The sequence below is a fragment of the Sphaerodactylus townsendi genome, linkage group LG15 (assembly GCF_021028975.2).
Source record: "Sphaerodactylus townsendi isolate TG3544 linkage group LG15, MPM_Stown_v2.3, whole genome shotgun sequence".
In the NCBI taxonomy this organism is placed as follows: domain Eukaryota; kingdom Metazoa; phylum Chordata; class Lepidosauria; order Squamata; family Sphaerodactylidae; genus Sphaerodactylus; species Sphaerodactylus townsendi.
In genome coordinates this window covers 38531519-38547209 of record NC_059439.1, presented here as the reverse complement: position 1 = coordinate 38547209, position 15691 = coordinate 38531519, and the positions used below count along the sequence as shown (strand labels likewise).

At 53.5% G+C, this 15691-nt stretch overlaps 1 protein-coding gene across 1 annotated transcript; it reads right to left on the bottom strand.

The window, feature by feature from the left end:
• Positions 1-256: 256 nt before the first annotated feature.
• Positions 257-15504, bottom strand: DVL2 (dishevelled segment polarity protein 2). Its single transcript, XM_048516846.1, is given in 16 exon segments — positions 257-1163; positions 1165-1232; positions 2491-2715; positions 3721-3915; positions 4771-4902; positions 6314-6448; positions 8599-8666; positions 8772-8848; positions 9026-9165; positions 9964-10033; positions 10211-10301; positions 11599-11731; positions 12562-12671; positions 12906-13057; positions 14728-14797; positions 15151-15504. Coding segments are annotated over 16 exon segments (2322 nt in total). The 5' UTR covers positions 15384-15504; the 3' UTR covers positions 257-740.
• Positions 15505-15691: the final 187 nt, after the last annotated feature.

Sequence of the window (15691 nt, the reverse complement as noted above, 5' to 3'; positions counted from 1 at the left end):
TGGAAGCCCTGGGACAAATAACTAGGTAAGGCACAGAGGCCCCCCCATCACAGCCCCCCCTTCCAAAAGCCCTGGTCATGTGACAGGAGGAAAGAGGGAAAGAGCAGGCAGGTTAATGGCGTCGTCTAGCATCCTGAAAACTGGAAGGGCGACCATGAGTACTGGAAAGTGCGAGCAGGAGCCCCAGGGCCAGACAGGCCCGACTGTTCCCAGAAGACCACCATGAGGAGTCATTCTGAAGAGCTACAGTAGGCAGACTGGAAACTAGGAGAGGGCAGAGGAATTAGCAGGATTCTAGAGGACTCTGAGATCACTGCTTGATTAAAGCTAGGCTCAAAAAAAAATACGGACGTCACCAGGTGAAGGGTTGAGCCGGTCAAATGCGATTAACTGAGGGGGGCTTATCTGCCGAGAGCCGTCTGGAAGGCGGCAGAAGCTCGGAAGAGAGCGGCTCTGCTGGCCCAGGATGGAACTCAAGTCCTTCCACTTGGGGGCGGAAGGAGCTTTAAGGCGAGAGCAGGAGCCGGGCGGGGGCAGGGAACAAGGGCAGTCCGGCCACCAGGCGGGGCGCTGGTAGGGCGGGTGGTCAGATATCCGCAGGGGCCGTTTCACAGGGCACCAGCAGGCAAAGTTTTTGGTCAGCCTTGGAGCTAAAAAACTTCCACGGCTGGAACCCCACAAAAAAGCAGGCCGGAGTTGTCAGGTGGAGAGTGGGAGGGGGGCAGCCGGCGACCTCTGGGTCACATCACGTCGACAAAGAACTCGCTGGGGTTGCCCATGGCCATGTGGAATGATTGGCGGCTGGCTGTCAGCTCTGGGGGCACGGAGGCCAAGTCGCGTACAGGAGGGGCCCCGGGGGGCTGCACGGCTGCCGCGGCGGCAGGGGGCCCGGGGGGCGGGACCATCATCACCACCATGGGGTTGTAGGCCAGAGGCACGCCCCCGGGAGCCGCGTACGCCGCATGCAGGGAGTGGTGGGAGTGCAGGCTGTGCTGGCTCCGCTGCGAAGCCGCCTCCCCGCCGTGCCCCACCAGGGCCCCCCCGCGCTGGCTGCCGCTGGAACTGGCTCGAATACTGCGGACTTCGCAGCTCCCGCCAGTGCCCCGACTTTGAATCTGCACCTCTGCCTTCTCTCCCTCCTCTGGGTGCTTTGCCAGCCCCACAGCCCTCGGTTGCCCAAGCCGCCCTGGCCTCCATCATCATGCTTGGTTCGAGGAGCCTTCTCCGGCTACCTGTGGCAAGTGAGGAGGGCAAAAAGCAAAAAGAAACGTCAGCCGCGGAGAGGCCGGGGTGGTTCTTCCCGCCTCTCCTTCCTGCCCCTCACAAAGACAACTGGAATACAAAAGGAGGAAGACTCCGGGCCCACAAAATTGGCAACCCCACTGGACTGACACACACACACACGCACACGCACGCACGCACGCACGCACGCACACACACACACACACACACACCCTCCCTAGAATGCTCAGAAGCTGCCAGCACAGTCCCTGCTCTACCCAGCAAGCTCCAGTACTTATGTATTTATTTTACGACCAGGAAAACCAATCTCTCCTGAGTGCTGCACAAAGCTCCTGTTCCCCTCTATACTTTGGGATCACCCCCCCACCCCGAAATCTAGCCTTGCTGTATACTTAGAACTGCTTGTTAATTATAAGTGCAGATGGGTCATGACCAGAGCAAGGTGCAACTCATTCCCCTCTGTCTACCTTCAAGGTCGTTTCCTGAACATCCCACAAAGTGGGCGTTGCTGTCGGTACTGTCCCAACGCTATGGACTCAATCCCTCATATCCTGCTTTACTGTTCGAGGTATAATGATATTAGAACCGATCTGGGAGCTTTACTACCTTTAGAATTGATGTTTCTCTCAGACAAACAAAAAATGTCTAAGCTATTGAACAGCCCTCATGTCGAAATGTCTGAAGCAGTTGCTACATTTTTAATCCATGTTCTACATGATATGTAACAATGATCCTGTTTTTGTATTTGGAATGTACGGTACTTCTGGTTTATGCCTAATAAAGGTTTTTGGATTGGATTGGATTGACGTATTTATTTTCTTCATTCGTAACCTGCCTTTTGCCCCCAATCAGCTGTAACACTGTTTCTTCTCCTCCATTTTATCCTTACGCCAACCCTCCTACAAGGTAGGCTAGGGCTAGGGCCTGAGAGTTTGTGATTGGCCCAAGGTCTTCCAGGAAGCTTCCACGGCAGAGTGGGGATTTTTGAACCTGGCTCTCCCAGGTCCTAGCTCAGTGGTGGCGAACCTTTGGCACTCCAGATGTTATGGACTACAATTCCCATCAGCCCCTGCCAGCATGGCCTGGCCATGTTGGCAGGGGCTGATGGGAACTGTAGTCCATAACATCTGGAGTGCCAAAGGTTCGCCACCATGGTCCTAGATGAATCCTTAGCCACACCCCACACTGGCCCCAACCAGGAACCTCAGAGGGCTCTCTGGTCAAGGAGTCACGCGCCAGCCACCCTACCTTCGCTGTGCTGGCTGCCGGCACTCCCGATGCCGTAGCTGTAGGAGGACAGCTCGTGGTAAGGTGGGGGCTGGGTGCTGTACGGGTGAGGGGCTGGGTACGGGTAAGAGAAGGTGGGCATCAGGGGCCACGGGGTCGTGCCCGGCAGAGGCAAAGGGGCCAGGGTGTCCTGGTCAGATGCGCCGCTGGAGCCGTCGTTGTCGTTCAGGGAGAGATTGGCCATATCTGGGGAAGGAAAGAAGAAACCAGGCGTGAAGCCACCAAGTGGCGCGGAGGCTGGAGAGCAGGAGCAGCCGAAGGCAATTCTGACCACTTCCAGGTGTCTCTGGTGCCGGAGGTGTGCGGTGGGGAGGAAACACAGTTCTGCTTCCAGCACCCAAGACATCCCAAAGCGCCCAGCAACAAGGGAGGCAGACAGAGGAGAAGGGCAGAGTCTGAGGCACAGGCGCAGGGCAGAGGGCAGAAACTAGCAAATCCTGACAACACTCGGGGACCTTCTATCCTCAGGCTGCTTGTGGGAGCAGCAGAAGCAGCACGGAGCGGCCTCCTCTAGGCTGGGGCTTAAGAAGAAGAAGAAGAAGAAGAAGAAGAAGAAGAAGAAGAAGAAGAAGAAGAAGAAGAAAAGAGGAAGAAGAAGAAGAAGAAGAAAAGAGGAAGAGTAGTAGTTTGGATTTATATCCCCCCTTTCTCTCCTGTAGGAGACTCAAAGGGGCTGACAATCTCCTTGCCCTTCCCCCCTCACAACAAACACCCTGTGAGGTGGGTGGGGCTGAGAGAGCTCCGAGAAGCTGTGACTAGCCCAAGGTCACCCAGCTGGCGTGTGTGGGAGTGCACAGGCTACTCTGAATTCCCCAGATAAGCCTCCACAGCTCAGGCGGCAGAGCTGGGAATCAAACCCGGTTCCTCCAGATTAGATACTTGAGCTCTTAACCTCCTACACCACTGCTGCTCCATGGCTGAACAGCTCCATGGCTGAACAGCTCCCGCCACTGCTTAAATGGCTGAACAGCTCCCGTCTAAACTTGGCGGCTGGCAGCCTTGCTAAAGGTGCCCACAGAGCTTGGGCTAGCACAGCCTCAAAGCATACGAAGGACTCTCAAAAAAAGGTTACCAGCCCCAGAAAGGGGAGCACACCCAGCTCTAAACAAACCGGGCAAACTAAACACACCCAGGAGGCTCAGGAGACCAGATCCCCAGCCCCACCAGCCAGGGAAAAGGCTCCCAGCTTACAGTTCTCGCAGCCGCTGAAGTCCCCAAAGATGTAGTAGCACTGCTCCGAGAAGGTGATCTTGTTGACCGTGTGCCGGATGAAGCCGGCCTTCAGGAGGATTGCTGGGCGCATTCTACTTGGCTTGGGCTCCTCGCCAAGTGTTCTGGAAGGCCTCTTCACACGGGTGGCGTGCCAAACCAGTCCACCACTGTGTGCTGGAACCCTGGGGAGGAGGGAAGGCCCCAGGTCAGGTTGCCAGGGGGGGGGGGGGCTTGCCCTCTCCCCAAACACAGCCAGCCAGAATCTCAAGAGCAACCATGCTAGTCCAGTCCCTGCTGTTGCTGGCTGTCTCATTTTGGCAAATGGAGGGTGGGGGGGTTGAAACATCCCCCCCCCCCCGCCCTCAGCAGTGGTGAAACCGCACTTGGAGTCCTGTGTTCAGTTCTAGTCGCCACATCTCAAAAAGGATATCGAAGAGATAGAAAAAGTGCAGAGAAGGGCAACGAGGATGATTGAGGGACTGGAGCACCTTCCTTATGAGGAGAGGCTGCAGCGTTTGGGACTCTTTAGTTTGGAGAGGAGACGTCTGAGGGGGGATGTGATTGAAGTCTATAAAATTATGCATGGGATAGAAAATGTTGACAGGGAGAAATTTTTCTCTCTTTCTCACAATACTAGAACCAGGGGGCATTCATTGAAAATGCTGGGGGGGAGATTTAGGACTAATAAAAGGAAACACTTCTTCACGCAACGTGTGATTGGTGTTTGGAATATGCTGCCACAGGAGGTGGTGATGGCCACTAACCTGGATAGCTTTAAAAGGGGCTTGGACAGATCTATGGAGGAGAAGTCGACCTATGGCTACCAATCTTGATCCTCCTTGATCTGAGATTGCAAATGCCTTAGCAGACCAGGTGCTCGGAAGCAACAGCAGCAGAAGGCCCTTGCTTTCACATCCTGCATGTGAGCTCCCAAAGGCACCTGGTGGGCCACTGCGAGTAGCAGAGAGCTGGACTAGATGGACTCTGGTCTGATCCAGCTGGCTTGTTCTTATGTTCTTATGCTGTTACCTAGGAAGGCGTTGGGGATGGTGATCTTCAGCCACATCCGGTCACGCACCTCCAGGCCAGACTCGGGAGAGGCCATTGCCTTGGTGACCGAGGCCATATCCGTGTGGATGGACAAATTGAAGTCATCGAAGCCTAAAGACAGACAAGGGCGGGGGGGGTTGTTAAGGGAAGTGAGCAGACTCACGGATTTCAAAGCAAGCACCAAAACCAGCTCCTCGTCAAAAGGGAGCCGGGAGTGGGTGAGGGAGTCTGGTGACCAGGCTGCAGGCCTTCAAGGCGTGAGGCGGTCCTTCCTCTCCCACGTTTAAGCAGAGAGGCACCAACAACCCAGGGGAGCGTACGAAAAGGGAAGAGTCCAGGGGTAGGGAACCTTTAACGCTCAAAGAGCCATTTGGACCCGTTTTCCACGGGAAAAGAAAACACTTGGAGCCGCAAATAATTTTTGACATTTAAAATAAAGATAACACTATATATATATTGGGTTTTTTTTTAACCTTTTACTCCGCTCATTCTGAGAAGCACATGGATGCGCCCGCCCTGCTGCATGCAGGGCGGGCAAGGATGAAGCTGGCGGCTCGGCCTCGCCGGCCGCCGGGAAAGCACCCACCCTGCTCCAACGGGGTGGGCGAGAGGGAAAGCCCGCAGCGCAGCCCAGCCGACCGTGGGCAGTTGGTGCGCCCGCCCTGCTGCCTGCAGGGCGGGCAAGGATGGGGCCGGTGGCTCGGCTCATGGAGCCACAGTGCAAGGGCAGAAGAGCCGCAGGTTCCCTACCCCTGGTCCAGGTGGATTTCCCACAGCCCTACAGAAGCCTCTCTGCAGAAAGATGGGGTTTATTTATTTATTTATTGTTTAGATTTGTAGACCGCCCCATCCGCAAGGGGCTCTGGGCGGTGCACAACAACATACGTACAGTTTATAACAAAAGACCACAATAGTGACCACAAAACAATTATTATATGTACTAAAATCCATTAAAATCCATTAAAACAGCGGTCAATACATAATAACAGGCATCCCATAACCCATAAGCCTCCCCAAAAAGAGGGAATGGCCGGACTCCTCCCTAGGAGGGTAACGTAGATGTAAACAAAAATAGAATGGTAAAGTGAGTGAGTAAGGAGGGGGGCGCCCTACTCAGCGACTGGACACTCCAAAGGTTGCAAAGAGGCAGACCAAAAAAAAAGCCCCCCTGCCTTCAGGAAGACGGCAAACGCCCACTGCCGCCTCCGTCCACTGGAGTCAGCCCGGCGGAAGAGCGAAATGATATAAAACTCTTTCCAAGGGGACACAGTTGCCAGCTTCCAAGAGACAGCCCCCTCCCAGCTTTGCCCACAGATGTGTTGGCCTAGAATACATCCCTGCTGCCCTCTGAGCCCCTTCACCTGCGGCCACGCCCTTTCAAAAGGCAGGAGAGGGCGTTTCTGGCGCCTGCCGTCGCTTCACCAACTCTGCAGCACAGAGGACGGCCCCACCCTGAGGCCTGCCACCTCCCCCGCGCCGCTGTGCTGCCCCCCGGCCCCCAGCGGCCCCAACGGGCACTCACGCTCTGTCTCTGTGACGGAGGTCCCTGAGGTGATGGTGCTCATGGAGCTACTCCCCGGGTAAGCAGCAAAGGCCCCGGTCAGGGCAGCGGAGTGCGACACCCAAGCGGCTGGGTCGATAGGCTGGATCGGCTCATCTGGAGGAGGAAAGAGGGGGTCCGAGTTGAGTGGGGGAAGGCCCTAAAGCACAGGTGTCAAACTCGCGGCCCTCCAGATGGTATGGACTACAGTTCCCATCACCCCCTGCCAGCATCATGCTGGCAGGGGATGCTGGGAACTGTAGTCCATAACATCTGGAGGGCCGCAAGTTTGACACCTATGTTCTAAAGCAGTGGTGGCGAACCTTTTCGAGACCAAGTGCCCAAATTGCAACCCAAAACCCGCTTATTTATCGCAAAGTGCCACCACAGCAATTCAACCTGAATACTGAGGTTTTAGTTTAGAAAAAACGGTTCGCTCTGAGGCGTGCGTTACTCAGGAGTAAGCTTAGTCATATTCGGTGGCTTTGCTTTGAAGCAACCATGCAACTCTTCCAATGGGTGAATCATGACCCTAGGAGGGTTTACTCAGAAGCAAGCCCCATTGCCAGCAACCGAGCTTACTCCCAGGTAAAGGATCGTGCTTTAGTTCTTTGCATGAAAATCAGTGGGGTTTAACAGTGCTTAACAGGGTTACCTACACTGCTTCCCCAAAACTAGGTCTTAGATATAATGCTAATAGGTTTGATGCTAATAATAATAATAATAATAATAATAATAATAATAATAATAATAATAATAATAATTTAATGCTAATAATCGAGCCCAGCGGCCCAGGCCAGCCTAGATATGTGTGTGTGTGGGGGGGGGAACTCTGCTTGCGTGTGCCCACAGAGAGGGCTCTGAGTGCCACCTCTGGCACCCGTGCCATAGGTTCGCCACCACTGTCCTAAAGGGACACAAAAGACAGAGAGAGCAGACAGCCTAGCTTTGGCCAGAAGGAGCAGGGTAGAAATATAATAAAATTAAAAATAAACACATATGGGGCCAAAGCAGGGAGACTGCTCCTCCGCCTGGCTGCGATACCAGAAAACACTGCGGGCCCCGATGTGCTGGTCTCAGCAGGCATGGAGTGACAGATTCTTATACACCCAGGTCTGGTTGAGTCAGAATCTGCCTCACCCTCTGGTTATCCTGAACCTCCGCTGCCCCATCCCCAGACCATCCTGCTCGGGGTTCACAAACACACGTGGCACATAAGCGCTGGCTCAAGCAACTTATATTACCTGTTAGTTTCTTGTATAGTATGCCGAATTGTTGGCTATTAGACTTATCAAACTATTATATCTCCATAACACATATATATCTCCACTTTAAATCCAATTCATGCAACAATTTATTACAAGACAACCTTCTCTCAAGTCCATAATCATGTATTTGTTAAACCGACAATGTCCGTAATCTTGTAAATATTATTGCGTCAATGTCACCCGTTGTGACTGTAATATAAGTTCATGACAATTAATGAAAATCCTGGTTTGGTGGCTTGAATTACTTATAAATACTGTCCCAATTCAAGGGCAGTCAAATTTCTCATCATTTTCAGTTGTATATATTTCAATCCACTCCATTGTGCTTCCCAAACGCTTCACGCTGATTATCGTGTTTTCGTCTGTCTTCTTCAAGGGAAGTGTTCATGCACTTGATAAGGAACCCTCAACAGGTGATTCTGTACATAATAATCCTTATATCATCTTATTATTGCCATGAGTGAAGGTTTATTTCTTTTTATAAAGTAACTGCGTCCTTCCTGGCTTTTTTTACAGCTTACAGCTAAGTGACAGTGTCTCAGAGTATAAGTCAAGCTGAGGTCATTGACGCAATAATATTTACAAGATTATGGACATTGTTGGTTTAACAAATACATGATTATGGACTTGAGAGAAGGTCGACGTAATAAATTGTTGAATGAATTGGATTTAAAGTGGAGATATATATGTGTTATGGAGATATAATAGTTTGATAAGTCTAATAGCCAACAATTTGGCATACTTTACAAGAAACTAACAGGTAATATAAATTGCTTGAGTCAGTGCCTATGTGCCACGCGTGTTTGTGAATCTTATATTGTTTTGGACGTAGCACATTAATTTCATAGATCATCCTGCTCGGGGGCCATGAAGGAGACCCAGCCTCATTTCCTTATTCTGTTCTAAAGCTCTCTGGCTGGCCGCTCTCCCTCGGCAGTCACAAAGGAGGGGAGAACCACAGGAGCCCCTCAATGGAGCAGCTGAGGGCTTGTTGCTTACTTCTGGGCAGGGTGAAGTATCCTTGAGGGGAGGGGTCCCAGCACTTGGCGACGGTAAGCACTATTGGGCTGCAAAGAAAGGGAGGATGTGAGCCAGGCCCCGGGAGTGCCACGACGCCCCTTCCCCCCACCGCTTCCGGCAAACCCGCAGGACTCTCACAAAACAAGACCTACCCAGGCTTGTGGACAATTTCTCTCAGGACTCTCACGGCGTCGTCGTTGCTCATGTTCTCAAAATTAATGTCGTTGACCTGAGAGGAGAGAAGCAGGCAAGCACATCAGGCCTGGGATCCGTGGAGGTGTTGCTCCCCCCCTCCCCGCCTGAGTCTGTCCACGCAGGGACCCCCACCCAGCGGCTTCCTGTTCCCCGCACTGCCAGAGTGGAAATCCCGCAGGGACTGAGCGCCTCCGCCTCCCGCCGGGCTCACCTGCAGCAGCATGTCCCCAGGCTCGATCCTGCCGTCTGCCGCAACCGCCCCGCCCTTCATGATGGAGCCGATGTAGATGCCGCCGTCTCCTCGCTCGTTGCTCTGGCCCACAATGGAGATGCCCAAGAAGTTGTACTTCTCTGAGCAGGGGAGGAAACCAAGGCGAAGGCTGGGATTCCCCTCAAGGGAAAGGACAGCCCTGCAGGCAGGAATCCAGCCAGCTGCCCAACGGGCCGGCGCACCTCAAGTCTGCTCCGGACTGATGCCTGAGAGACTTCCTCACACAGAGAGATCCTGAGTTTCTCGTGCCTCTGCCACGATACCCGCCTTTCCGGCCAACCCGTGGCAATGGTCGCTCAAGATCTGACTGAAGCCCTGCCACTGTGGACCTCTCCCCCATGCGCTCAGGACCCTGCATGCCCTGCTCCACATTCGAAATCCTCCATAAGAACATAAGAACGAGCCAGCTGGATCAGACCAGAGTCCATCTAGTCCAGCTCTCTGCTACTCGCAGTGGCCCACCTGGTGCCTTTGGGAACTCACGTGCAGGAGGTGAAAGCAATGGCCTTCTGCGGCTGTTGCTCCCGAGCACCTGGTCTGTTAAGGCCTTTGCAATCTCAGATCAAAGAGGATCAAGATTGGTAGCCATAGATCGACTTCTCCTCCATAAATCTGTCCAAGCCCCTTTTAAAGCTATCCAGGTTAGTGGCCATCACCACCTCCTGTGGCAGCATATTCCAAACATCAATCACACGTTGCGTGAAGAAGTGTTTCCTTTTGTTAGTCCTAATTCTCCCCCCCAGCATTTTCAATGGATGCCCCCTGGTTCTAGGATTGTGAGAAGGAGAGAAAAATTTCTCTCTGTCAACATTTTCTACCCCATCTTCTACTCCATGTCCAACTCCCAACCATTTCCCCCAGAGCGGTTATTCTCTTACCCATGTTCAAGGTCACCGTTATGATGTTGAGCGACATGGTAGAGTCAGTGACGCTGCTGAAAGAGGAAGTCTGAAACAAACAGATTGCAGGGGTGGGGGGGGGGGAAGGCAGGGAAAGTCAATGTGGTGGGAAGCCCCCTTTGGGCACAGAAAGCCACCTTCCCCTCTCGTTCTCCGCCCCCGCAGCCTGGGCGGCCCCGTCACATGACGCCCCTTGCAGCCAGCCCTCGGCAGCCCCTGTCCCTACCCTCTCGAGACGTGGGGGGCGCTGCTTCCGTCGCCGGCGGTGGCGCTTCAGCAGGCGGGAGGCGCTGCTCTGCTCGGTGGAGCTGCTGAACCTGGCAAGGGAAATACAGGCTCCTAAACCAAAGCCTTGTGGGAAAAGCACAGGCTGCGCTTCTTTCCTGTCTAGCAGAGCTTTCACTTCAAAGGCCATTTGCTTCAGCGGGTCGGCCTATCCTGCTGGCTCCTCCCCTATTTAGGGTGGCCTGCTTGCCATCGACCTGAGTCCCAGCCTTCTTCATCGCATCCCCCCCACTCCGTGCCTGATGGACAGGCAGGGAGGTACAGGACAGCTGCCCCCAGACCCAACGCCCCGGCAAGCTCCGCCGCTCCCCAGTTGGCCACCATCAAGCATCCGAGAATCCCATCCTGGGCCGCTGGCACCTCCGACCCTGAGCGAGCTTAGATCAGAGCTGCTTGTACGCCCTGAGCCCTGCCACAGCACTGCCCGCCCCGGACAGGAAGAGAGGCAAGATGTGCGAAAAGGACCACATCAGGAATGCCACTGCCACTGAGCTCACAGGAAGCCCGTAAACTGACCCGCTCGCCCTCACTTCTCCACCTTCAAATTCCAAAATACTTCCGGTCCATTTATCATGAGCTGTCCGGGCCCTGCGGGACCTTGGTGAGTTCCGCAGGGCCTAAGAATGAGCTATTCCACCGGACCTTTGGGGGGGCTGGCCGCGGTTTTATTACCCCCCATTGAGGCTGCTGCCTTCCATCTGGTCGGGCCCTGATTTCCATCTTGGGTCCTACCTATCCCCTCCCTCCGCTGGCCTTTAGATCGGGCTCTTTGTTGTTTTAACTGGTATGTAACTTGTAATTGATTTTTAAGCTTTTAAAGTTTTAAGTTTTTAATGAATTAAGCTGCATTCTTGTATTTGAAATGTTTTGCTGATTGTTGTTTAAAGAGCAGCTATTTTGTGAGCCGCCTCAAGCCCTTCGGGGGTGAGGCAGATTAGAAATCTCATAATAAATAAATAAATAAAACTAAGGGAGCTTCCTCAAGGAACAGCAACACAATCTGCTGCAAAGGGTTTTTGTTACATAGCAAAACAGAGGTGGAAATGCAACTCCTCCTGGACTGCTGTAGAAGCCATAACATCCAGCCATGCAGCATTTGCTACACAAGCACCTCAACATTACTTCTTCTCCCCCACCACCCTGGCCTGAGTTATTCCTAGATGCCATCACCTCCTGCCAATTCACAGCAGGTGTGGGGAGACGGGGGCAATGCCTTTGGTGAGGGCCCCCCTCTCATATCTCAAGGAAATCTTGAGATCCCAAAGGAAGTGTTAAAGTCAGCCCTCAGCTACAGAGGTGCCGCTTCAGTCCAGGGCCTGCTCCCTTTACCTGCTCATGGTGTCGTCGTCTTCGGAGTCACACAAGCTGGTGGTTTCCAGTTCGCTGGTGAGCAGAGTGGACGAGCTCTCGTAGCCGGCCAGGTGCCGCTCCAGCCGTGACTGCCCGTTCAGTCGGTGGCTCCCTGGCACGGGGAGGAGAAAAGTCGGGTGAATGCCCAAGTGCCCGCCGGTTCCCCACCTCTCCAGCTTTGCTTCAGAAATCCTAATCCTCTCGTGCTGCTTATCAGTTGCTCCACAGTCAGAGATGACCCTATTACAGAGCTCTTGACTTAGAGCAGGGGTCTTCAAACTATGGCCCTCCAGATGTTCATAGACTACAATTCCCATGAGCCCTACCACTTGGCCATGCTGGCAGGGGCTGATGGGAATTGTAGTCCATGAACATCTGGAGGGCCATAGTTTGAAGACCCCTGACTTAGAGCAACTACTCGCTGGGAGCTGCCCCGTTACAAGAGTTGGCCAAGTCTTTTCTCCAACCAAAACGGGGAAAATCCCTGAATTGGGTTATTCTTCTGATAAAAATTTAAGAGGGATCAAGGCAGTGGACTCTTTTACTTTATTTAAAAATTAAACAAATAAAAATGGCAAAATAAGGGACAAACAAGAAGAAAGATGGTAAAGTCATCAGAGAAGCCTCCTTGGAATCGTTTCAGGTTGACACTATACCTTGTGCAGGTATCTGTTGCTCAGAAGTGTGGGCAGAGTTTACCAGACTGAATCAAAACGAAGGCTGAAGTGAGTCTGTCAGAGGTCAATCTGGGACACTCTTTAGGCCCAAAAAAGTTAGCTCTAGGACAGGGGTCTGCAACCTGAGGCTCTCCAGATGTTCATGGACTACAAATCCCATCAGCCCCTGCCAACACCAACTTTCACAGTGTAATCTACCTTCAGTTTCACTTAAAAAGCGGGCTATGCGTACAACAAAATAATATAAACAAAAATAAATGATTACCTCCCTGTTCCATGCTCTCCCGGCGGCGTGGCCTCTCCCTTCTGAGTGACACAACGGACTCCGGCTCGGTTTCATGGTCTAAGTTCTCACGGCTGCCTGTGATGTTCGGACTGCAAAACCAAGGCAGAGGCTGCTGATGAACTCTTCCCAGCAACCCCTGTTCAGACTTTGCCGGGAGGCTCCTTCCCAGAACCACCACAGTCAGCTGACTCTGGGATCCCAGAAACATTTCCCACAAACATAAGAAAATAAACATGGCAGTTCTCTTTGGCTAAATCACTTCCTCTCCTGGGATACATGGCCAGGAGAGAGGGGCACCCCACATTCCATCTCCCTTTACTCACTGGAAAGAAGGGGGTCGGGAGTCCCCAATGCCACTTGTCCGCTCCACGGGCAATGGAGGAAGAGGAGGCGGGGGTGGTGAAGGCTCTGGTCGTACCTCTATGGGAGGGGGTGGAGGCAGAGGTTCGGGCTGAGGAGTCTCTGAAGACACAAGCTGCGCAGGGTGAAAAGAAGGTATACACGAGCTAGATACGACTTTCCCAGTCTGCCTCCTTGATGAAAACTCATTTGGCACAGAATCAAATGGAGCCTACAAGACTTCACAGCAACACATTTACACCAAGCACATCAGGAAGCTGGTTGCTGGAAGTGTCACACAGTATCACAAATGGAAACAATTGCCGTAGACCAGGGGTAGGGAACCTTTAACACTCAAAGAGCCATTTGGACCCGTTTTCCACGGGAAAAGAAAACACTTGGAGCCGCAAATAATTTTTGACATTAAAAAAATAAAGATAACACTATATATATATATTGGGGTTTTTTAACCTTTTACTCCACTCATTCTGAGAAGCGCATGGATGCGCCTGCCCTGCTGCCTGCAGGGTGGGCAAGGATGAAGAAGGCGGCTCGGCCTTGCCGGCCGCTGGGAAAGCGCCCACCCCGCTCCAATGGGGCGGGCGAGAGGGGAAGCCTATGGCACGGCCCAGCCGACCGCGGGCAGTTGGTGCGCCCACCCTGCTGCCTGCAGGGCGGGCAAGGATGGGGCTGGCGGCTCGGCTCGTGGAGCCACAGTGCAAGGGCAGTGCAAGGGCTCGGCTCGTGGAGCCACTCTCGAGCCGCAGGTTCCCTACCCCTGCCGTAGAAACACTGACATTTTTTCTCCTTTTCTAGTTCACAAAGGTGCGACACAGGACTAATCTTAGAAGACCAGAAACAGGCAACAAGCTAGAAACACAACTCTGTTTCTCCAAAATAACTGAACAGACCGAGCGTCTGTTACACTTTCTGAGGGTAGCTCTGCTGGTCTGCAATAGAACAACCAAATTCAAGTACAGTAGCATCTTAGGGATTCGCAAAATGCTAATAATTCTGGCCCAGCATTTCTCCTCCACTCTAACGTAGCTGACTACAATGCGAACGTATATCTCTGCATCCTGAGTTCCTTGTTTGTAACTCCCCTCCCACCTTCTCACTGGGATACAAGAACTCAGAAATCTCCACAAAAACATTCATGTGATGAAAGGAGTTTTGACTTTTTGATTTCTGGCAATCTCGAAGGCGCCAACTGGACTTGAATCCTGCTCCCAGCTAACTGAATCTAGCTGTCAAAGACACAAAGGAATCCTAAGAGCCAAAAGCAAACAAAAAAAAATAGATCCTTTAAAACAAAACTTAATAATGATGCATGTCATTTCTAGTATACACACAGATATATTCTAAGAGAAAAATCGTATCAATCATATACAGCTAAAACAATACATAAGACGGTGTCGCTATTTCTCATTTTCTGGACCCAAAAACCTTATGCTGTGGGTTTGCGTATTCTCAATAAGAATTAGTGACTTGCTCAATGGCATTAGGAGCAGAGCCAAAACCCAGCTTGCGCCTGCGCATCAGGTTAGCAATAGCTGGCGTTCCTGCAGCACGTTCTGTAAACAAGCCCTGTGAAGAACACCTGTCCAGCTATCTTTCTGTTTCAGATGCAAGGATGTGCCTGAAGGAGAAGAAGAGTTGGCATTAGGCCATCTTGGAACCAGTCAGTTCTCTCAGGCCCGACGCTACGTGCCCTCCAGTGGTTTATCAGCTACTGGAGCTAGGGATAGACAACGCAACTGCAGGGTTATCGAAACCCTCCTTCACGGGACGATGCCAGTTTCGTACCCAGGAAACGACTCTGCCGTTGAAGCAGGGCAGCTTGGCGCTGTCGTCCGAGATTTCCTCCTTCACGACCCTACAACAGAAAGAGACAAGGGTTTTTAAAGGACCGCCACCACCATCGCCCTGTGGTTGCTGGGAAGCGCAAAGAGGCAGCCACGGGTGCACCAGCCCAGAGGAGGGCACTCAGGCAGGTAGACTGTCGCTCTCTTGGTGGTGCCTGGAGTCGATCTCCCACCTCCAGGCCACAGAGATGTGTTTCGCTGGAGAAAGCGGCCGCTCTGTGGCCTCAGAGCCTGAGAAGAGCCCTCCCTGCGTTGCACCCTCAAAACTCCAGGAATTTCCCCGCCTGGAGGTGGCAACCCAGCGCCCACTGCGTGTGTGGGGGGGGTTGCGTGTGGGGGGGCTGAGTGGGGCCGCCCCACCCACCCGAAGTCCTGGTCCATGCTCTTGAAGAAGTACTTGGCGCCGGGGCGGGCCAGGGCGGCCTTGACGTGGCCGAGGGTGATGCGGTCGGCGGGCACCGGGATCTTGACCAGGTAGGGCGTCTCCTCCTCGTCCAGGTGGTAGATCACCTTCGTCTCGCCCGCCGCCGCCGCCGCCGCCGCCGCCACCGGGGGGGCCGCGCCAGGCCCGGAGGGGGGGGCCGCCGCCGCCGCCATGGCAACGGCGCGCGCGCGCGGACGCGACAGAGACCTTCGCGGAGGGGCGGGGGAGCGCGTCGCGGGCCGCTCTCGGGCGCAAGAACGGCGGCAACGGCCCCTTCCCGGCGCGTCCTTACGTCATCGCGTAGCAACGTAAACAGTCGTCGGGAGGGCGCGTCACGTGACGAAACGAGGGGGGTCCCGCCTCGGAGTGACGTTCGTGTCACGTGACGGAGAGGGGACAAAAACTGACGTGTGGCCGGCGGGGGCGGAGCGCAGCAGGGGAAAAAAAAAAAAAGGGCCCCTTTGTTTGCCCTACTGCTGTC